Consider the following 22006-nt stretch of genomic DNA (forward strand, 5'->3'; position numbering starts at 1 on the left):
CAGGCAGTATTACCATGACCTGCCAGGTTTAGTATGACTTACAGCAGTCCTCAGATCCTGTGCCTGACCCCATGATGGACTTCAACCATTCATCTCCTCACTAAGGTAAACTTGAAGCAGACACGTACTGTAAATATTAAAGCGGCTCTGTCTTGTTGGTGTTTGGGGTTGAGGACCTGTTGGAACAGGTTTTATTTCTTGTCAGGTGGCATGTAATTGTTCTGAGTCAGTGCTAAGCGTTACCTGCAAGCCATTTTTTTTTCTCTAATGAGTAAAGAACAGGAGTGCTGTGGTTTACCTGTGTTGAAATCATTCACATCGCAGACCTCTGATGAGAAGATAAGACGGGTTTTTTTGACTTATTAGAGAAGGACGCCAAACAAAAGGTAAACCGTGTCAGAAGATATCGTCCCTAACTGTCTGGTTTCCATGTCCCACACAGGATTTTCACATGATCAGAGCTAAAATCATAGCGGCATGTTTTGACTCTTGCAGCCACATTCATGTTTAAAGGACAACTCAGTCTGCAGGAAAAGACATGGGGTAAGACTAAACAATGTTCATGATATTCTAATCATATTTAAATGGTTGAACTCTCTCATTGTCTTTCCATTGAAAGTAAAACTGTACTGTCATTTACATGTATTTAGGATTAAGTGACAAACATTGTAAATATACTGCCTGCCACCAAAGGCGAAAGAAGGTTTTGGCCATCTGTGTATGTGTGGGTGTATGGTTGTTATGTAGCGTTAGTAAAAAATCTCTCGTGAACCACTGCACAGTATTTAATGAAACTCTCACTGACTGTGCATCTACAACTGATCAGCTTTTGGTGCCAACACAATTCAAGATGGCCGCCCAAACCAACTGATCTAATACAACACAAATTTTAACTAAAACAGTTTTACATATATTAGGCTAAAGTTTGGAGTACGAGTAGCTGAGACTCGTTCGTGACACATAACTCCAAGTGCTACGCATTGCGCACCGTCTTTGCTTAAAACTTTTGGCTTTATCTGAAGGAATCAACCCTGTTGGTCTGTTAGCAAAATATCTCATTACCACACTAAATTGAATGAGACTCTCAGGAAGGTCATTATTGGATGTACATCGACAACTTGTTAGTTTTTGGAGCCAATCCAATTCAAGATCGCCGTCACAGCTAAGTGTTGTTAGCCAACACAAAATAAGCTGAAATTACACGAGATTGAGCCGGATGTCATTTACAAGCTTTGACCCACACGTCCTTTTTAAGGGTGATCCCACTCTAAGATTCTGGTATAACAGACAGCGGGCAACAAGCATTTCTTCAAGGAACTCTCTCCACCTTCATATTACAGCTTTCGTTGCCAGACTTGTTTCCGAGCGTCAGTTTCATAGTCGTGTTTTGCAGGATGGAAACTTTCTCGAGGTCGCAGCTCCAGCAGGAGTTGAATTTGCGATGCTACAAACTGGCTGCCAACAACAACCGAGGCTTCAAACAGGAGTTTGGGGTGACTATAAAAGTGAAGAGAAAGGAACGCTTGGAGTGAAACTGTGAAGGGTTTTCATGTGCCATGGTCTTTCTGCAGGAGCTGAACGACGTTGGCAAAGATCTCCCTGTCCGAGCAGGAATGTTGGAGGCCAACAAAGAAAAAAACAGATATTCTTGTATTTTACCATGTGAGTTGAATGCCTCTCGTGTTATATCTAATTACAGTAAGAACATGTAACATTTCATTTATTTCTCCATATTTGATTACAGATGATCACTGTCGGGTGAGGCTATCCATCCAAAACCAAAATCCACCTTCGGACTACATCAATGCCAGTTTTGTGCCAGTAAGATTTCTCGCTCACTGTTTCGTTTTTTTCCCCGTCCCTTCCATTGCATCATGTTTTCTGTCCGTCGGTGTGTGTTTCAGGGTGGAGGATCAGAGAGAGACTTCATCTGTACCCAGGGTCCTTTGCCGAACACCATCGTTGACTTTTGGAGGATGGTGTGGGAGCAAAATGTCCGGATAATCGTCATGGTGACAGCTCTGCGATACAAAAACACAGTGAGACGCTTTTACTACAAGTGCAACGTATGGTCTGTTTACAGACTTTTTATTTTTTTTAAAAGCATGATTTATTTCAAACATGTTCAAGTATTTGGAGTTTAACTCCAGTTCTTGAGCAAAATCAAATAAAAAGAAAATATTTCCTGTCTCGCCCAAACACAGTTCGCCCACTGACTGTTTTAAAACTCACCACAAATACGCAAGTTGTGCCATGATGGGGATTCTGTGTAGCAACAAAGTTGAAACGACCATAACGGAGGTTCAAGAAACACCTTCTGTAAAATCACATGTATTTATGTTTATCATCACTCACTACCAAAGGTGTGTGCGGGTCTGATATCAAAACATCTCATGAAACACCAGATAGATTTAGATTAAACTCAGAAATAATCACTAGATTATTCTACAGCTGTTTGCTATTTGGATTAGGGATGCACGATATTATGGACATGGTAAAAGATGGCTGATGTTCTCACCAATATAAAAAGTGCTGTTCATATTCATATATATATATATATATATATATAAACATAATCCAAGTTGGTGTTACATAAATTTCAGTCCCCTTTTTGGCATCTGCATTTGTTAGCAGACCAAACTGACAAAGACCATGAAGAATAATGTAGTATTTTAATTCCATAACAGATAAAGCTATGTAGTCTCTGTAAGTAGGTCTAGGAAAAAAATGATCCAGATTCGTATCTGACGAATAAGTTTTAACATATTGGCGTATCGGATATCGGCCAAAAATCCAATACTGTGCATCCTTAATTTGGACTCAGTCCAAATCAAGATAGCTGCTACAGTAAAACAGTCTTGGCAAACAGAATAATCAGACTTTCAGCTAAAATGTGGCGTGGTAGTAGCTGAGAGTAATATAGCGTAACAAACTGCACATGTTTGCTTAAAACTTTGACCTTAACTGTTGGAGTCACCTCTGTTTGTTGGTAAAATATCTCATGAATATATATTTTAAGTAAGCTTTTTTATTAGGTGAACACGTAGAGCTGATAAACTTTGAAGTCAGTTCAGTTCAAGATGGCAACCACAGCTAATCCAGTTTAGCAAACCCAAAAAATGTGTTTGTTTTTATAGATATTGAGCTAAAAATGTATGTGGTGGTGTGAGTCATGCCCAAAGCACACTTTGAGGTTTGTGTGAAATCTCACAATATTACATGAGATTGCACATATGGTTTGCACGTTTGAGCAAAATGGCTGCAACCATCTCTTCCCATTAAAGGATTTAGTTTAACACTGGCATGAGCAATATGTACTTAAGGAACGCTTGTCCTTTAAATGTGTTGTTTTTACTGCATACATCCATGCAGTATCCAGTATGAGTGGTACCAACCTTCTCCCATGATTACAGTTAAAAAACATATTCCACAAAAAAATGTTAAATTATTAATTTAACACGCTAAAACTTTTCAAAAGTATGCAAACTTTGTGGGATGATAAAGATTAGGATAAATTACCATTTAGATTGAACATGCATTAATATATTAGTTACAAAATTAACAATCGCACGACTCTTTAGAATATGACGGTTCAATTGTTTTCTATTGTGAAAGGTGTTTGTAATTTATCAAGCTCGACATCAGGACTTTAACTGTGTTTCCTGTGTGTGCAGATCCTGTGTGATAAATACTGGCTGTTGGAGGAGGGGACGGTTTGTCATGGACTGATTCAGGTGACAACAGTGACTCGCAGACAAGGCCCGGATTATTTTACCACAACCATCAACCTGCGACAGGTGAGTTACAGGCCCATTTCTGTGCACTGACTTGAGTAAGCGTGCCTTTGTCTTTTAATTCAATCGTGTTTGTGTTTCAGAGGGACAGTCCAAAGGACAGGATAATCACACACTACCACTACCCCTCCTGGCCAGACCAGGGCGTCCCAAACCCACCTTCTCTCTGTGCATTCACTGAGCACGTGCGGCAGCATTTAGACGCCATTCCCCGTCTGGGTCCAGCTGTTGTTCACTGCAGGTGTGAACTCTCGACTATAAATTCCAACACCCTCCACTCCAAGAAACACTTGGTTTCACTCTGATGAAGTCCTTCCTCTGGCTTTTGTGATGCAGTGCAGGTGTGGGCCGGTCGGGGACGTTTGTGACGCTGTTGTGGATGATGCAGCTGTGCGTCAGAGGGATCACGCCTGATGTTAAAGGTGCCGTAAAGGACCTGCGACTGCATCGAATGTGGATGGTCCAGACTCTGGTGAGTTCATGTGGTGCAAAATGATCAGGGATGTATTTAAATGCACTTCAAGAAGAAGTCTCTACACCAATGTAGACTCCAACATGAGTGTTTTGTAGAATGTGTAAAATATGGTTTAGATTGGGACTATTCAACTGGCGGCCGTGACTTCAATCTGGCCCAATTCATTAAAAATATATTGTTTGGTTCTGGGTTTGGCTTCTGTTTATTACGTTTATGGTTCAAGGCAATAAAATAAACAACTTTAGAAGGTAACAAATCATTGTAAAACTTGTTTTATTTACATAATGACTTGACTGAATCTCTTAAAATGAGTCCTGGAGGCTCAGTGGGATTAACCTCTATACAGAAAGGTTGAATGAAAAATCACCCGGTCCTCTGGCTTTCAAACTGTAGCCCCTGAGCAGTTTAGTTGAATCGCCCTGGTTTAGACTTTCACATAAATCTGTTAGTCATTGTAAGCAGCTCTGTCACCATCTTTCAATTTGATCATTTTACAGAAAAGGACAATAATTATGTTAGCAACAGCAAAACAGCATACAAGTGTCAAGCACGGTGGTGGAGGGGTGATGATTTGGGCTTGTTTTGCAGCATTAGGACATGAGCCGTCACCAAGTCGACTATGACCCAAAGTATACTAGAGTCAAGTTTAGTTTGATGATAACCAGACTTTATGGTACCGACGACACGTCGAGGCTTCCTTTATTAGATCTGTGAAATTAGAAATATCTACATTAATGGAACAAATTGTCCAAATTATTTCTTTTGTTTTGTCAGAACTGCACATTAAAGCAAAAAAAACTTTATTTTACTCATCCAAAAGTACAATTATTCATCTTCAAACACAAACTTACAATTCATTCATTCAACCATTCACTTTGTGTGAAGTTCTTACTGCTTGTGTTATAATACAGTTTTATATTCATATTCTGTTGTATGCATCGCCCCAAACCTCTACATTTATTGAATACAAAAACATATTTCTACAGCTTCACTTTAAACCTGTAATATATTTACAAACCTTTTGGAAAGCAGAATTTATTTGAGGTATATTTATAACTCCAATAAACTTCATGCACCCTATAGATGCTATAGAAAATATTTTTATTGGTACCAAAAATCCTACATTTAGGTCAATTCTCTTTTATAAACTATTTATAGTTAAACCATTTGTAAGTCTGGAGATCTTGCAAATCTGTTTAAAAACCAGAACCATTACATACATGAAGTGCCATCTGAACACAAAAGAAACCAGTATTTTAGACACGTCACCAATGTTTATACCACATAAGTTTAGGGTTTTCAAATTAAAAACCTCGTTAAGTGTCAGTTTGAGAAGAACTGAGGTTTCAGATACATAAAGGCTACTTGAGTTTGTCCCACTTTTGGTTGTACCGTATTTTTCAGACTATAAGCTGCACGGGGTTATACTGCGCAGTATCAATGAACGGGCACGTTTTCAGGTGCATGAAGCAAAACTAAAACATTTAGACAGATTTTGAGCTCCTGTTCCACATAGGATCAGTTCGAGGTCAGTAGGCACAACCAGAATTAATACATACTGTTGAGTCTGAAAAATACAGTACAAATCCATCAGATATACCGTTCTCTGCTTCATGTCGAGCACAATCTCAGTACATGCTCGTACTTTTCTGTGCTCAGGACCAGTACATGTGTGCTCATCAGTGTCTGGTTTACTGGTTGAGCGGAGGATCCTCAAAAAGGTAAGAAACTTTTTTTTTTTTTTTTTTAAAAAGGGCGAGTCAGGCTTTGGCTAATCCCTGAAACATCTGAGACGTTTCTTCTTTCCCTGCAGCCCACAGTCCAAGGGAGTCCATTACCAGAGCATCACAGATCGACCACAGAGCTCGAGACAAGAGGACCGATCGGGGAGGAGACCGCACCGCCGTCGACACAAATCATCAGAACAGAACTCAATCCAGCAGATTTTAAGCCCCGGGAACATACTGAGGAAACTAATGCCCTCCTTATCGCAGCCAAACTAGACCTAAAAACAACTCGTAAAACTAAAAGGACGTTCAGTATAAACAAGACATGGATTTACGAAGACACTTTAAAGCCCTTATCCAGTGATGGTGAGACTGCAGAAAAAAACGCTGTTGACAAAGTCATGCAGGCGGAAAACTGACCGGACAACATTCAGAGAAACGCTCTCAGCACAGACAGCGGTTTGTACCGTCACCAGGAGGAATCGAGCCTCCCCATCAAGTCTGACCTGTTATTCTGCAAATCACTGCGTTTATTAGGAACCAACACGTTTACAGTGACGTATTGCAGATGGAGCACTTTTCAACAGAACAAAAAACATTCCTGGGGGAGCTTTTTATCCTCGAAGTTTGTTTACCTCCATTACTGACGGCAGTAAAATGACTTTTATTAAGATCTTTCTCAATAAATCGTTGCGTATGATGCAAGTGGAGTTGACATAAAGGCAGACACGTGGTGAAGTGGCTGTACAAAAAAGGGTCATGTTTCAAAAACACACAGGCACTGCCGTTCTCCTTGGACGACTGAAAACCTTTACAGTTCATGGAGGAGCGAAAAGTTTCATACATCATACAAAGAGTCCAGTTTTTGTACTACAGCAGACACGCATGATACAATAGATGCCTCTTCAGATGAGTCCGATGTCCTGAAGTGCAGAGAAGCCTCCACCCGCCACACCTCCGTCATGGGACAAGTGCTACTGGCTGCAGGTTAAGTGGTGACAGAGCGTTACGACCGAGTGCACGGAGGATCTAGGTCCTAATGTGAGTCACTGCTGCAGAGCTCCAACAAAAGGAACCATTAGAGTCCAGAGTTAAAGGAGACGTCGGCTCAACGTAAAGAAAAGTGAAATACGAAGATAAGAAAATTCACACAGCTAGAAAATGAAGTTTTACGCCTTGGATTGGCTGCTCAGTACAGTTTTAATACCGCTGAGGTATTCACTGTGAACAGAGACCAGAGGATAAAAGGACAAAAGTTACAAAAAAAAAAGCATCACGGCACAGACCAACCCTGATGCAAATATATATATATATATATATGCTATGTATATATTACAGATTAAAACAAGGCAGAAAATAATTAGTTCACATGAGGTGAGGCAAATCAACAGCTAAAACAACATTCAAATTAGAGCTCGGTCCACTAAAAGTAAAAACATCAGAGACACTACATCCTTTGGCCAAAACAAAAACAACTGAGTGATCGCCCAAGTAAGAAGAATCCTTTCCTGCATCAGCTGTATGTATATGTACAGTCATAATGAATATAAATATATACACACGCCACCCCAAACCAATAACGAGGGGTGAATATAGAAAACCACTCGTAACGAGTGATCGAAGGCCGAGTGCAAGCAGTCCGTTTCGTTTTGATGCTCCTCGTTTCCAACTACTGCACGCTCTCCGACATGCTAATGGCTTCCTGGATCTCACGAACTACAAGAATGCGGGCGAGCATCTGGTCCAACTGCTCTTTTGGGATTGGTTGAGTCGAGTACCAAATGGGGCTGTTTGGAGCCACCACGGGCTCAGGAGTCAGGTAGAAGGTGTCATTGCGACCTTTAGCACTCTGAGGGCTGAAAGAAACACAAAGAACGTCGTGTGAGGATACTTTCAGGATGCTCGTATTAATTAAACGTAGTGGATTCTGTCTGCCTGCACGATCTGTGATGAAATCATTTTCATAGGGAATAAGATGTTAGAAAGTAGGGTTTGATTTCATTCAACATCCTCTCAGCCATGAAAGACAGTCAGAATTCCCTCCTCACTCTTCGTATGATCACTAGTACGTATTAAGCTGTACCAAAAGGTTTGCCATAAATATAAATATTATCAAGAAATATTGAGATGAATAAGCAAAAGCTGACAAACAGCCCTCTATATCAGCAAAAACAAACGCAATCAGAAAGTTGAATGAAATGTTCATAATTCTCTTCAACATCTACAAAAAGATAGAATTCATCGCATTATCCGTCTGAATTATCCCATCCACATAGAATTAGAAATTATTTTAAGGCAATGTGGAGGTTCTGATGTTGTGCATCTTAAAACCAGTCCAGATAGTTTTAAAGTTCTGTTGGAAAATTTATCAACAGTTAATATCTTACCTGTTGCAGATAACTTTTAAATTGCCTGAGTGTGGAGAAAAAGGCTCATTCTGAGCAGAAACACCAGCAGCTACCTGAGTCTTGACTAAAGTAGACAGCTGCCATCTTAAAACAATTACATTTAGACCAGTTTATGTAAATGCAACATTATATACTGTTAGAACGGGAAATACTTCTCCCACCTGAGGTCAAAGAGCTATCTAAAACAGGTAAGATAACCTTTTTACAGAAATCTACTATACAAGATCTGAATCATTCATTTAATGTGAATACTCTTATTTGACTCTTATTAGAAAGATTGCTTTTAAATTTGCAATGTTAAACATAATTTAATTGCATTTTAAACATACAGTAGTCCCTCGTTTAGCACAGGGGTCCGTACTCTGAAGCCTCGCGATAAGTGAAAAACTGTGAAGCGTGAATACTAGTACAAGTAGTGAGTAGTAGTTTATTTTAGTATGTATATAAAAAGAGTGTTTTAAACCCTTCCCACACTCTTGAAATATTCTAAACAATGTTTCTAAACTCCAAATGCTCTAACAGAGCACAGAGCGGATATGACGCGCTGCAGGAGGAAGCTTCTCCTGCAGCGTGTGCTGCACACAGGTGCAGCATGTGCTAAATAATTTCATTTAAAATAAAAAAATCCACGACGATCGTGTGGCTCATCCATCATTCAGCCAATTGTGTGTCACGTCCAATCTTATTTTGAAAAACTGCGATCGAGCGAGTCCACGAAAAACGAACGGTGAAGTAGCGAGGGACTCCTGCATTTTAACACAAGATATTAATAACGTGATCATTTGGTAAACACCAAAGACTACAAAAGGTTAAATTACCTTAAGCTCCAGTGCTTTCTTATGTTAAATAATCAGATCTTAACCTTTTCGAGAAAAGCACAGAGAGTCTACAGTAAGGGCGCAACGATAAATCAGCCCCGATTTCCTTAATTTGGGGAAATTGGCTGATACTTGCATGAGAAACAGATTTTTTTTAGCTTTAACAACTTCACTTATATTTCAGAGCACTACTTCATGGCCAGTTAAAACGAATTTGTATTGTTCTAGGATATTGTTCAAAGATATGTTTTTCAATAAAATAAGATTGTAAAATTGAAGGTGCATTGTGACTTATACCACCTGACGGTGTCGCTAATAAAACTAAATCAGAACCGGCAGGTCAGACTTTTTAGAGATCTGTGATCGGCCAGAAAACTGCAATCGATGCACCCCTAGTCTAGTCTGTTTTTTCAGTTGCTAAGCAACCGTGTTCTCTCGCATTTAAATACTCCAGTGCAGCATGTGCTCTACCTCTCATGTCAATCAAACTTAAGCGTTTCATTCGAGGACAAAAGCTTCTACTAAGAAAATGTTAAATGTTGTCATCTTGATAGAAAGAGCAGCTAAATGTTGAGAAGAGGGCTGAGGTTTAAATTCTTTATTGCACCGACAGCACTGAAAACCTTTGCATCGTCGATGGTGGAGAGAAACTGAACTGAAAGAAAATCTAAATATTCACTAGTTAAAACATTAACCAAGGACTTTATTTAAAAAAAAACAAAAGATGGCGTGTATCAACTGTAAAGTAGCACAAACTATCAATGTCTATGTCAACAGGATAAAAATATAAAGCTTTAAGTGTGTTGTATTTATGCAGCATGGGGAAAGGTTTGTGCACATTTAAATATGCAAGAAACATTAAATCATGTCCATGAGTGTACATATGTATATAAATATAAACTAATACATGTTTTATGACGAAACACTGGAAGGTATGGGGAGGATAACAAAATCATTTCTTCCAGCTCTTTTTGGGACAAAGTTTTATTGAATAAACACATTAAATGTTGAGTGTTTTTTATCGTCTTTGCTGAAAACCTTTTATTTGTGTGTGTTACCAACTTAAATTTTTATTGTTCCATTTTAAGTATTCTAATCAAACTGATATCCCTTTATATTCATAAGAACATATTTACCATTTAAAGAGGTAGAAATCGTAGAGCTTGATGGGGCATCGCAGAGGGTTCTCTGGGTCCTCCGCTTGTTCCGAGTACATGTCGTCCGTCACTGAACAGAAAAGTAAACGGCCTAAAACACGGGGTTTCTGTACAGACATCAGCATGAACCTACGCTTCAGCCCGTGCATTAAAGCTTAGCTTCGTTTGGTTTTCCGACACGACTGACATCAACTTGATTAATTTTTTTATTGTATGACCGCAGCCAAAGTTTGAAGTGAGCCATCCTGGTACCATTTGGTTGTGTGAAAATATTGCAGACCGCTGACTGGTCAAAGACAATCAACACTTGTTGGTGTGAACAACAGCAACTCTGCAGTGACGCACACAGTGACCCACTTACTTCTATTATTAAGTCATCTGAAGGTCTGTCAAACTTTAGAACAAACTATGAAGACTTTGTTGATGCGCAGAGATCGCACATGCTGCTTGTGACTCATGGTTGAGCTTGTTGGTTAGTTGTGAGAATTGATTTAAACAAGCTGAAAAGTTGAGCTCTTTAAAACTATTATTAAATACATGTAAACCCTCTAAAAGCCTGCCAGGGCACCAACCACATTTTACTTTACACCCTCAAATGGGAGCCGGGTTTAATTAAAATGTCTGACAAATGTTAATTTAACAATCAAACACAAGGAAGCTGAGTTTTGTGTTCACAAAGCTGCAGCCATAGAAAACTGGATTCTACCAAAACCTGAGTGTGAAACACGGCAGGGAGAGCCGAGCTTTGCTGAATCGTACCGCACGTTGCAATGATATCAAGGCATTACCTTTCTGTCCTGTGAACCTCTCTGAGGTCTTTAGGTATCGGATGCTGGTGCTTTTGTCTTTGGGATTGTTGGGACTCTTCCTGGTGTGTCTCAGTACCTTCGAAAAAGCCACTTTTAGATGCTGATCCACTGTTTTCAGGTGAAAATACCTATTTTGAAAAGCACAAAAATCAATAACTGCAATCAGAGGAGTACAAATAAACTGGTCGATGCGTTCTTATTAATGAGTTTAATTAAGGAGAAAACAAGTCAGCAAGAAAAGGGACAAACAACACAAGCTGAACAGTACAGTACTTTATTTTCTAAACAAACGAGAGAAATTAACAAATACAAATCCAGCGTCGTTATTAGGCCTGTCGCAATAAATTATAAATCAATTAATCGCATGATAAATGAAAATTATCAACCTCATTTTCATTTATCGGTTTTATCATTTCTTCGTGTCTCTTTCTACTGAAGACACTGGAAGACAAAAAGCTCCCCTCCCTTTCTCTTATCTTAAAAATCTGTTTTAACAGCTTAGCTAGTGCGATTTAGGACTAACAGGCCGACCTCAGGAAAAAATCTCCGTCTTGTCGAAGCTCCAAAATTCATGGTTGAAACCCGTTGTTTTTCTTTGCAAACAGAAGCTGAGAACTTGTTTACCGATTTTTTTTTTTTTTTTTTTAAAGCTTTATGTGAAAAATGCTAAAGAGCTCAAACCACACTGAGCGTCCGCCATTTTGAGAACCGGAAAAAAAAGAACGAGACAGCCCATGTCACGTCAAGGGGCCTCCCTCCCATTTTTCTTAAAGAGACACGCTGCTCGCTCCCTCACTATCCATCCTTCGGTTCAAACAGTCATACCGCCATCTGGTGGTCACAAAAGGTACTACATGCAAAATAAAATTAACCAACATTTCTTTTTACAGTTGACAATAATTACTAATTATTGTCAAATTTCAAACAATATTATCGTTTATCGCAATAATTTCTGAGACAATTAATCGCTCAGCAAAATTTATTATCGTGACAGGCCTGATCGTTATTGCTCTAAATCTAGTCTTTGTTAATCTGATTGTGTAGCTTCAAAGCTCACTGCTGTAAACTTGTGTTCTGTACCATCACGTTAAAGCTGTCAAGCTACTTTTTACATTTTTGAAATGTCCAAATTCAGCACACTTTAAAATCAAAATCGATACAAAAAGCTAGACGTTGGCAGGTCTGGCAAAAAACATTTATGGGTTTAAACCACAAAAGTGGTCCTAAAGAGTCCAACTAGTACAAAAATGGAACTAAAGAAAAGGCTTTTTTAAATTTTTACCCAACCATCCCATGATGGCAATGTCTGTCAGCAAACAGTAGGTAAACTCATACTGACAATTCTTCCACTAAAATAGATTCATTACAATTAATACTTTGTTTTAATCAAGCGTTGATTCCTTTATTTGATTATGGTTACTAACTTTTATGAGGACTACACAACTTTTAAGTCCCTTTCAGACCGTAGTTCCGCAACAAACCTGCAAACACAAACTCTTCTTTACGGCTTATTTGTTATTCACAACACACAAGATGATTCAGGAAGATCACGGGACTCTGTGTCCTGTCATTACATGGAGCTGGGATCTTGGAATCAAAGGGGTGTGGTCATTACATGGAGCTGGGATCTTGGAATCAAAAGGGGTGTGGTCATTACCTGGAGCTGGGATCTTGGAATCAAAGGGGTGTGGTGAAGGGATGGTGTCTGAGATGTGCAGCTGAATTAGAACTATGGTATTAATTTTTTTTTTTAAAAGCTTGCAAATCTTGCTTTCACTCCAGTTAGCTCTACTCTGTTATAGCTCCTAGTTTTTCTTGAGATGATTTTCTTGCTGGTTTCTTAGTTTCACATCCTGCAGCTGGCTGGTTGCAAGTCATCACTTTACACTTGTACTTACTCTTGTCCTGCGATCCCAGCTTAACTTTACATACAATATCATGACCATTTCTGCTTGTCACTTCTTATTGAGGTGGCTCAAAAGGTAGGGCAACTTTGACCCCCTATTCCATGTCAACCCTACCAGATGATTGTCGAGGTGTAGACAACATGTGTAAATAACGGATGTAAAGTATGATCTATAGACAACAGGGTCCTGTATGAACTGAAGCCACCCTATTTTTTGCCAGGACAAATGAGTTGACAGAGGCCCCAGAAAACAAATCATCTGTAAATGAGCACATACGGGTTTGTAAAAACAGCTGACTGGTATTAAGAAAAAACTGTGGTATGTAGAAGCACCATAAAACTCACTTGGCGTTGAAAAACATGAGAGTTGTGAGCAGTGTTGATGGAGAATGAGCCCCCAGCTGTTTACATTCCCATAACATTTCCTCGGTCACGTGACTAGGAATAACATAACCTGCAAGTGGAGAGAAAAGGACAGGTGATGAAAAGCTGGATTGTAAAATTACAGAACATTCTGCAAGAAGAACTCGTTAAATTAGCTCTTTAAATTTAGTTTGAAAAAGAAAGCTGATATTAGTAAATAAAAGTTATCATATTACAATTTAATGACGGCATACAAAAAGACTTTAGTATTGTTCAATATTAACAAGTAAATAAGCGGAAAATTAAAAATATGAAAACGTGGTTTTTAGGGCAATTTATAATTTGCTTTCCAAAGAGCTACATGCAAAAATGTAGCTTCAATCAAAAAGAGCTGCTGTGAAACTTCATGCCAGACTGTACAGGTGCTGGTCATAACATTAGAATACCATGAAAAAGTTGATTTATTTCAGTAATTCCATTCAAAAAGTGAAACTTGTATATTATATTCATTCATTACACACAGACTGATATATTTCAAATGTTTATTCATGTTAATGGTGATGATTATTACTGACAACTAATGAAAACCCCAAATTCAGTACCTCAGAAAATTAGAATATTAAGACCAATTAAAAAAAAGGATTTTTAGAAATGTTGGCCAACTTTAAAGTATGAACATGAAAAGTATGAGCATGTACTTCATTCAATACTTAGTTGTTGCTCCTTTTACCTGGATTACTGCATCAATGCAGCGTGTCATGGAGTCGATCAGTCTGTGTCTTTGCTCAGGTGTTATGAGCCCATGTTGCTCTGAAAGTGGCCTCCAGCTCTTCTGAATTGTTGGGTCTGGTGTATCATATCTTCCTCTTCACAATACTCCGTAGATTTTCTATGGGGTTAAGGTCAGATGAGTTTGTTGACCAATTAAGAACAGGGATACCATGGTCCTTAAACCAGGTACTGTTAGTTTTGACACTGTGCAGGTGCCAAGTCCTGTTGGAAAATGAAATCTGCTTCTCCATAAAGTTGGTCAGCAGCAGGAAGCATGAAGTCTCTAAAACTTCCTGGTAGACGCTGCGTTGACCTTGAACCTCAGAAAACACAGTGGACCAACACCAGCAGATGACATGGCACCCCAAACCATCACTGACTGTGGAAACTTGACACTGGACCTCAAGCAATATGGATTCTGTACCTCTCCTCTCTTCTTCCAGACTCTGAGACCTTGATTTCCAAAGGAAATGCAAAATGTACTTTCATTGGAGAAAATAAATTTGGACCTCTCCGCAGCAGTCCCAGGCGAGACACTTCTGATGCCGTTTCTTGTTTAAGAGTGGCTTGACACAAGGAATGTGACAGCTGAAAGTCTTGCATACGTCTGTGTGTGGTGGTTCTTGAAGCACTGACTCCAGCTGCAGTCCACTCTTTATGGATCTCCCACACATTTCAGAACGGGTTTTATTTCACAATCCTCTCCATGGTGCAGTTATCCCAGTTGCTTTTACAAGTTTTCTACCACATCTTTTCCTTCCCTTCGCCTCGTTTAATGTGCTTGGACACAGAGCTCTGTGAACAGCCATCCTCTTTAGCAATGACCTTTTGTGTCTTGCCCTCCTTGTGCATGGTGTCAATGGTGGTCTTTTGGACAACTGTCAAGTCAGCAGTCTTCCCCATGATTGTGCAGCCTCCAGAACTAGACTGAGAGACCATTTAAAGGCCTTTGCAGGTGTTTTGAGTTAATTAGCTGATTAGAGTGTGGCACCAGGTGTCTTCAATATTGAACCTTTTCACAATATCCTAATTTTCTGAGATACGGAATTTGGGGGTTTCATTAGTTGTCAGTTATAATCATCAACATTAAAAGAAATAAACATTTGAAATATATCAGTCTGTGTGTAATGAATGAATATAATATACAAGTTTCACTTTTTGAATGGACTATTGAAACAAATAAACTTTTTCATGATAATCTAATTTTATGACCAGCACCTGTACTGTAAACAGAAATGTCATGTCATATTTTACATTGATGCTACACCCTCTGTTGGTCAAAACTGGACGTGACTGTTTGAGCTTGACTCAGAGAACCTCTTTAATCTCTGAAGCGCTTTGTGGCATTAACACTTACAGGCTCAATGGGATATTCACTGACAAAACAAAAAGAAAATTTTATACAAACCACAAAAAGAAAAACATTGTACATGTAGAACAATTGATCTTAAAGAATATTTTAGGAAAAACTATTGCAATATATACCAGTAACTATATCACAAAAAGAATCATTCAGGGAGATGGTTTGTGCCATTTTAAGAAGTATAGGTTTGTGAGATCACTATTTTGTACTGAGAGAAGGAACTTTTGGTCACACCTAATGGATGAACAGATGGTCTCCAGGGCTCCAAGATTTGGTGCAGACTCTGAGCAAAGCGACTGTAGTATTGATCTGAGAAAATGTCGTCAACACGACCATTATCAAACAGATACTGCAGGAAAAGGGGTAAAAAAAGAAAGAAAGATGCAGCCCATTAGAAAGGCCACAATAGAAAAGTGTCTACAAGCAAATCTCATTAAGTGTTGGAGGCACTGATGAACCATGATTTTGTTTTAGTACAATATAAATACAATTATTACTGATATATCGTGCCTTGACAAAAAAAAAACTAATCTCCCAAAACTTTTACACAATGAAACAAATTGTGTGTTAGAATGCAGGTGGGACACTCACTTTCTGTATGCACAAAAATACATAGTAAAGAACATCGGCATCATATGTCTCTTCTTCCAGTCCCCGGGCCTCTGTTGTCATCAAAGACAGACCCATGCAGAGCTCAGCGACAGCACATGACACCAAGTCTTCTTGGAAACGAAGCACCTGGCGGCCTAAACAAATAAAACACAATTAGAACTGCTGTAAAAGATTTTTAAAAATAAATAAAAAGAAGACAAAATACATGCTCCTTCATAACAATTGTTTGCCTCTTCTAATATGAAGCACGCTCACTTACGGCCTATAGGAGCCAGTTTATTCTTCTCCGATTTGTCCAGCTCTGCGTTTTTCCTCTGAGCCCACAGCCGCCACACGTCCAGTCCCTCCTCTGGCTTCAGAGTGGCTGGCAATAGCAGCTCCTGCACTTGCACCTGCTGCTGACCTTGAGCATCCACTTCTGCAATCACTGTCTGACCCTGCTTGCACATAAAACACTGGTCACTCACTCAGTCTAAAAATATACATCTGTAAGACAAAAATGCAACACAGCTGAATACCTGTAGGTTTACCTGTAGTTGCTGTGCATCCTGGCCTGAAAGTCCCTGTGTGTGCAGCACCTGCTGCTGCGGGTCCCAAATAAGTGACTGAGTAGTATTAGAGTAGCCTTGTACAGCCACGGGAATGTGGATGTTTCCATTCATTAGCTGGGCTGGGAAAAGTGTGTTTGCGGCCAGAGTGTGCACCACTTCTTCCTGGCTGCCCATTCCTCCAGAGCTCGTTATGCTGGAGACAGCCTGTGCTGTCTGACTTTGACTTGCAGGGTTTTTCAACTTGTCATTTTCAACAGTAACTTGCGCTGGCATTGTCGTCGTTGTAGTGTTTGTGCCTGCCACCTGCACTGTCCCATAAGCCTCCTGGGGAATGGCAATGTGTGTGACCTGCTCACGGCCTCCAGACCCAGTAGGTGCCGAATATACAGGAATGGTCCAGGTCTCACCTGTGGAACTGGTGATCGTACCAGTAGCGCTGTAAAGGTGGGAACTATCCACAGTTAGAAGGTCTGGCCTCAGGGACACATAACTTTGCTGCTGCCCCTGGCCCTGAGGGATAGCTAAGACTGTGGCTACCTGCTGGCCAGGCAGGGCATAAGACACGGTGATGGGCATGTCCACCTTACGCTTTTTGGCTGGCTGGAGGACACCTGCTCCTTGAGATGTGGCAACTGTGGTCCCCATTACCCTTCTCTCTGCACTGTCCTGTTGCTGAGTTGGTGAGAGGGCTTCCACCGTCTGGATCTGGATTTGCTGACCTCCAGCAACAGCAGCCACCAACTGGGCTTGAAGCTAAAACAATGGTAATAATTAGTGGAAAAATTACCAGTTCTACTACAACACTGTTGTTGTGTGTCTATACCTGTTGTTGCTGTTCCTCTGTGAGGTCACCAGGCTGAATCAGCTGTGCAGTTGTCACCCCTTGCAGCTGCTGATGGGAGCCAGCAGGCACTTGGAGAACCTGACCTAGCATCTGGCCTTGCTGATGGCCTTGAATTTGCACCTGAAAAAACAACACCAATAACAAACAGTGGTAAGTTTGTTTTCTTTTGTAAGTTAACTTAATGACATTAAATATACAAACCTGTACAATTTGCTGTTCTGTATTCTGTAGCACAGACTGCTGTTGTGATGTGGACTCCTGAATCTGCTGCTGTGATTGGACCTGCACCTGAACCTGCATCACAGGACAGTGCTACTGAGAAAGCATCATGTCAGAGCTAGAACTCTTTCAAAGGGATGGCTCAGATTTTTTAAGTGAGGTCCTGTTAACAGTAACTTGCCTGCAGTGAACAGCAGTCTGAACAGTGAAGAATCAAAACAAAATTCTCAGAACCAAGTCAAGCTAACTACTAGCCAGATCTGAGCTTTTTCCAGAACAAATTCAGTGATCTTAAAAAAAAACTCAAACTTCAAAGATTTGATAGCAGTTTAAGTGAATGCTATATTAATGACTTAATTTTCAATTTTCCAATTCAATTTAATTTATTTATATAGTGCCAAGTCACACCAGAAGTCATCTCAGGGCACTGAACAAAAACATTCATATATAAAACATAATATGTTAACACTATCACTACATTATTTACTTTAGGCTTACTAAATTGTTTATATGTAAAATGTATGTTTTGCAAAGCTTTTTTTTTTTTTTTTGTACAGATCATTTTGCACCAAATCATGAACCAACATGGTTTTCAGCAGAAATAACTGTAGACTTCTCTGTAAATAATGATTTGATGCGAAAGGGGTACGAGTGCACAACTTAATTACCGTATAGCTTGCTTAAAGTGCTATAAACTTCTTGAAGTCTGAGAAGACTGAAAACAACAATGGAACAGGCTCCAACCAACTAGCTATTAGACCGACTCTGGACTCTGTCTAAACTTCTCTGATTGTCTAAACTGACAACGCTCAGACTACTGTGTACTGCAGATAACTCCACAGGACGTCGCTACAAAAAACCCAAACTCTCTTTTAAAAAGATTATATTTTAGTGTTTTCATGAACAAAATTGCATTTACCTAAAATGATTTAAATAACAAATCTTCAAAAGCAAAAATGGTCAAAATTATTTGCATAATTTTAACACAACATAACCATTCTCATCATTTAAGGCATTACCATATTTTTTGCTGTAGAAGTCACGGTTTATTGCATAATTTGCATGCCCTGTGACTTATACACCGAAGCGACATATTCATGTATTTTTTCCCATATTTATAAACCAATGTTTGGCTGAGATATGACCGTTTTCAATTCTGACTGAAAAATGGAACATTACCATTTTCAGCCACTAGATGGAGACAGAGTAGTAAGGAAGGCATGCCGTTGTATCATGTAATAGGTAAACGCGATTATTAATGACACAATCGGCTTGCCACAGCCTGCCACCGTCGTCTGCCTGGAGCAACCGAATCAGCTTCATTTCGCTGCGCCGCCCCGGCGAAATTCAGCTGATTTGACCACCAAAGTGTATTTATTAAGCAAAAGGTAGACTGCGACACACCTTTACTATAAAGTCGAGCTCGCAAATAATTGTTTTAGGTGGTTATATTGTTAATTTCGAATAAATGGACAGCAAGTCCTCCCTCTGCGCGTTCATGTTTCTGCGTATCGGCTTTTGCATTGCAGCTGACTTGACTATCAAAGTGCATTTATTAAGCAAAAGTTAAACTGAGACACACCTTTACTATAATTTCAAGCAAACAAAATTGTTTTTAAGTGTTAATCATGATAAATTATTGGTAAAGTCCTCCTGTGCACGTTCCCGCGGCTACCATTTGGCAACCAATCGATTTTTGACAACACCGGCCCACATTTCCGGGTTGTCAGCGGTGACACATAATAGATGTGACGTATATGGCGAAGCGACACGTTTATGGATTTTTCCACTTTATTAGACAAAATTTGGACTGATGCGACTTATAGGGCGGTGCAATGTGTATGGCGGAAAATACGGTACTTCTTAAATACAAAAAAAACCCATATCTTTTAAGGTTTCCTTATTATTTTAACTAATTTAAATTGTTACTTTACCGGACATGCCAGTTCTAACAGCGATCCTGCCACCTCTGTGCTGTCTGTATAGATACAGTTGGCTTCTTGTTGGTAAATCATGGCGGTAGTGGTTGTTGTCGTGTCTTCGCTTTGCTGGCTAAACTCCTGCAGGGCGTCTGGACCTTTGCTGGCCAAGGACTCCAGGAACTCCTTCATGCGATGCTGAGGGATGCTCCGAGCCTTTTGTCTCACCAGCTCCTCATAGGAGCTTGTGCCATCCAAGGAGTTGTTCATTGCTGCAGAGCCCTCTGCTGAGGAGGAACCTGGAGAATGGGGAAAAAAGGTTCACTACATGGCAAAAAAAATGCATTTCAAGAATCTGGTTAAAACGTTCACAAGCCCAACACCAGAGAAGACTAACTGATTTAGAATATGGGAATATAAACTCTGCAGCTACATCACTCTGACCTCAGCCCGGTGCGAACACAGAAAGGGTTAATTCTGGTTGAGTGGAAACCAGACGGGACAAAAGCGCGGTCACTTTCCAAATCTGATGCAGTACTCGTACATGAGACGGAAACAGCTGCGTGACACAGCGAGCTGAAGAGAACTGCTGCTGTTATGGACACGGTGTAGGATCTGGACTGCTAATCAAACAGCTGATTACACAACGAGCTAGGTTAGCCAGGTACACGGCTAACTAGCCGCGTGTTGTTTGCAAGACAGCTAAATACAGAATTTTGGACACGAAACGCTAAAGCGAGTGTATTAATGGATGACAATGTGTTCGCTTTATCACAGAAGATATGTGCTAACATCAACAGCCTTAGGAAACCACTCTTGTGCTGGTAAAACAAGACAATTTTTGTTTTTTTTCCAAAGCTAACAAGCTAGCATTAGCGGGCGCGTTGGCTACCTCTTTTCTTTAACGGGCCGAGCCTGGAATCACCCAGAAGCACTGATTTTCCGACGAACACAAAGCGAAGCGCAAATAATATTTTCACTGGCTACTCAGTGCTTAATTTTCTCTTGGTTTTCCTCTGACGATTAGCTGTGGTATTTTTTTCTCTACACTACTAGAATGTCGCTGGGCGCCATCTTACAACAGCGCCCTCGAACCAATGAGCGACCGAGTTGTAAATTCACCTCTGCTATCGCGAGATTTCAGCCCCGTTTTATCGCGAGAACTTCTGATTGCATGGAGCTTGTTAAAGGCGACTCGCAGGGGCAAGATACCGAGCAGGATCAGGTAAGATGTCAGTCCACCTTAAAACGCAGTTATAGCAGAGAGGAGCTCCTAGTGGCTCACTGGCTTCAGAATCTTTTAAGGTAGTCCGGAAGAGATGCGCTGAACATTTAAGTGGTCCTCGGTTAGCACCGGGCAGTTGAGGGTTAATTCCCACGCAAAACCACATCTAACCAGTTTTTTTATGTTGCTTATAAAATGCAAAATATTTTGAAATTCAGCTTGAGGTTGAATGAAAAAAATCACAAAACATCCGGTAATAAGACATAAAATATAATGCAAGTTTTTAAAAATATCACAATTTAAGACACTTAAATATGACAGAATAAAAAAAAAAAAAAATGTCGGACTTCCTGAGATTCAATTTTAACCCAGTTGTCATCAACATATCTGAATCAATGACTCGGTGGTGTCCAGGACCCAAGCGGCTCTCTTTTCTACCTCCTCCATGTACAGGTTTGCAACAATAGGAGAAACTGGGCAACAAACAGTTTGATGGAGCTCCTCACACTGAAGAAGTATTTTGGATAAAAGACAAAACATTTCAACAAACAGGAATCCATCCAGAGGACACGACTTAACCTTGTTAGAGTTATCTCCCTGGATTATTGAGCAGCATCAGGATGAAAAGTTTCAACGCATACTGAGCTGATCAGTTTTACAGATTTGAAAGCTTTGGTGCTACACAATATATTTAAAATGCATCATTACTCCAAAATAAATTTTGGGTTGTGAGGAGATAGAATTTTGGAAAGTAAATTAATTGATTTGGCAATTCTCAGTAAACTACTTTCAAAGTTTGGGATGTATTTGTGCTTATTCCAACAACAAAAGTGTTTTCCAGGATCTATAATTTGTGTTTTCATATGTGTGCGTGCGTGCGTACGTACATACGTACATACGTACATACGTACGTACGTACGTACGTACGTACGTACATACGTACGTACGTACGTACGTACGTACGTACGTACGTACGTACGTACGTACATACATACGTACATACATACATACATACATACATACATACATACATACATACATACAT

The 22006-nt window shown here is 39.8% G+C and overlaps 2 protein-coding genes across 2 annotated transcripts; one reads left to right on the forward strand and one right to left on the reverse strand.

Moving 5' to 3' along the window:
• The first annotated feature begins 1756 nt into the window (after nt 1-1756).
• On the forward strand, nt 1757-4290 carry LOC119416646 (receptor-type tyrosine-protein phosphatase beta). Its single transcript, XM_037683832.1, has 5 exons — nt 1757-1821; nt 1905-2039; nt 3675-3797; nt 3878-4035; nt 4131-4290. Exons 2-5 carry the CDS (start codon nt 1977-1979, stop codon nt 4288-4290), a joined length of 504 nt encoding a protein of 167 aa, XP_037539760.1. The 5' UTR covers nt 1757-1821; nt 1905-1976.
• Nucleotides 4291-7458: 3168 nt separating this feature from the next.
• Nucleotides 7459-20822, reverse strand: LOC119417495 (glutamine-rich protein 1). The gene is made up of 12 exons (XM_037684706.1): nt 20629-20822; nt 19752-20035; nt 17800-17892; nt 17578-17718; nt 16734-17507; nt 16463-16640; nt 16183-16337; nt 15826-15940; nt 13440-13548; nt 11168-11316; nt 10359-10449; nt 7459-7852 (listed from the first exon to the last, which is right to left on the reverse strand). Exons 2-12 carry the CDS (start codon nt 20004-20006, stop codon nt 7666-7668), a joined length of 2247 nt encoding a protein of 748 aa, XP_037540634.1. The 5' UTR covers nt 20007-20035; nt 20629-20822; the 3' UTR covers nt 7459-7665.
• Nucleotides 20823-22006: the final 1184 nt, after the last annotated feature.

Source organism: Nematolebias whitei, chromosome 11 (genome assembly GCF_014905685.2).
Source record: "Nematolebias whitei isolate Nwh7 chromosome 11, NemWhi1, whole genome shotgun sequence".
Lineage (NCBI taxonomy): Eukaryota > Metazoa > Chordata > Actinopteri > Cyprinodontiformes > Rivulidae > Nematolebias > Nematolebias whitei.

Coding starts and splice junctions, on each gene's coding strand:
- LOC119416646 (XM_037683832.1), top strand. CDS start 1,977: ATGGTGTGGGAGCAAAATGTCCGGATAATCGTCATGGTGACAGCTCTG. Junction 2,040..3,674: donor CTCTGCGATACAAAAACACA/GTGAGACGCTTT, acceptor CTGTGTGTGCAG/ATCCTGTGTGATAAATACTG. Junction 3,798..3,877: donor CAACCATCAACCTGCGACAG/GTGAGTTACAGG, acceptor TTTGTGTTTCAG/AGGGACAGTCCAAAGGACAG.
- LOC119417495 (XM_037684706.1), bottom strand. CDS start 20,006: ATGAACAACTCCTTGGATGGCACAAGCTCCTATGAGGAGCTGGTGAGA. Junction 17,893..19,751: donor TGTTAGAACTGGCATGTCCG/GTAAAGTAACAA, acceptor CCTGTGATGCAG/GTTCAGGTGCAGGTCCAATC. Junction 11,317..13,439: donor CTCATGTTTTTCAACGCCAA/GTGAGTTTTATG, acceptor TTTTCAAAATAG/GTATTTTCACCTGAAAACAG.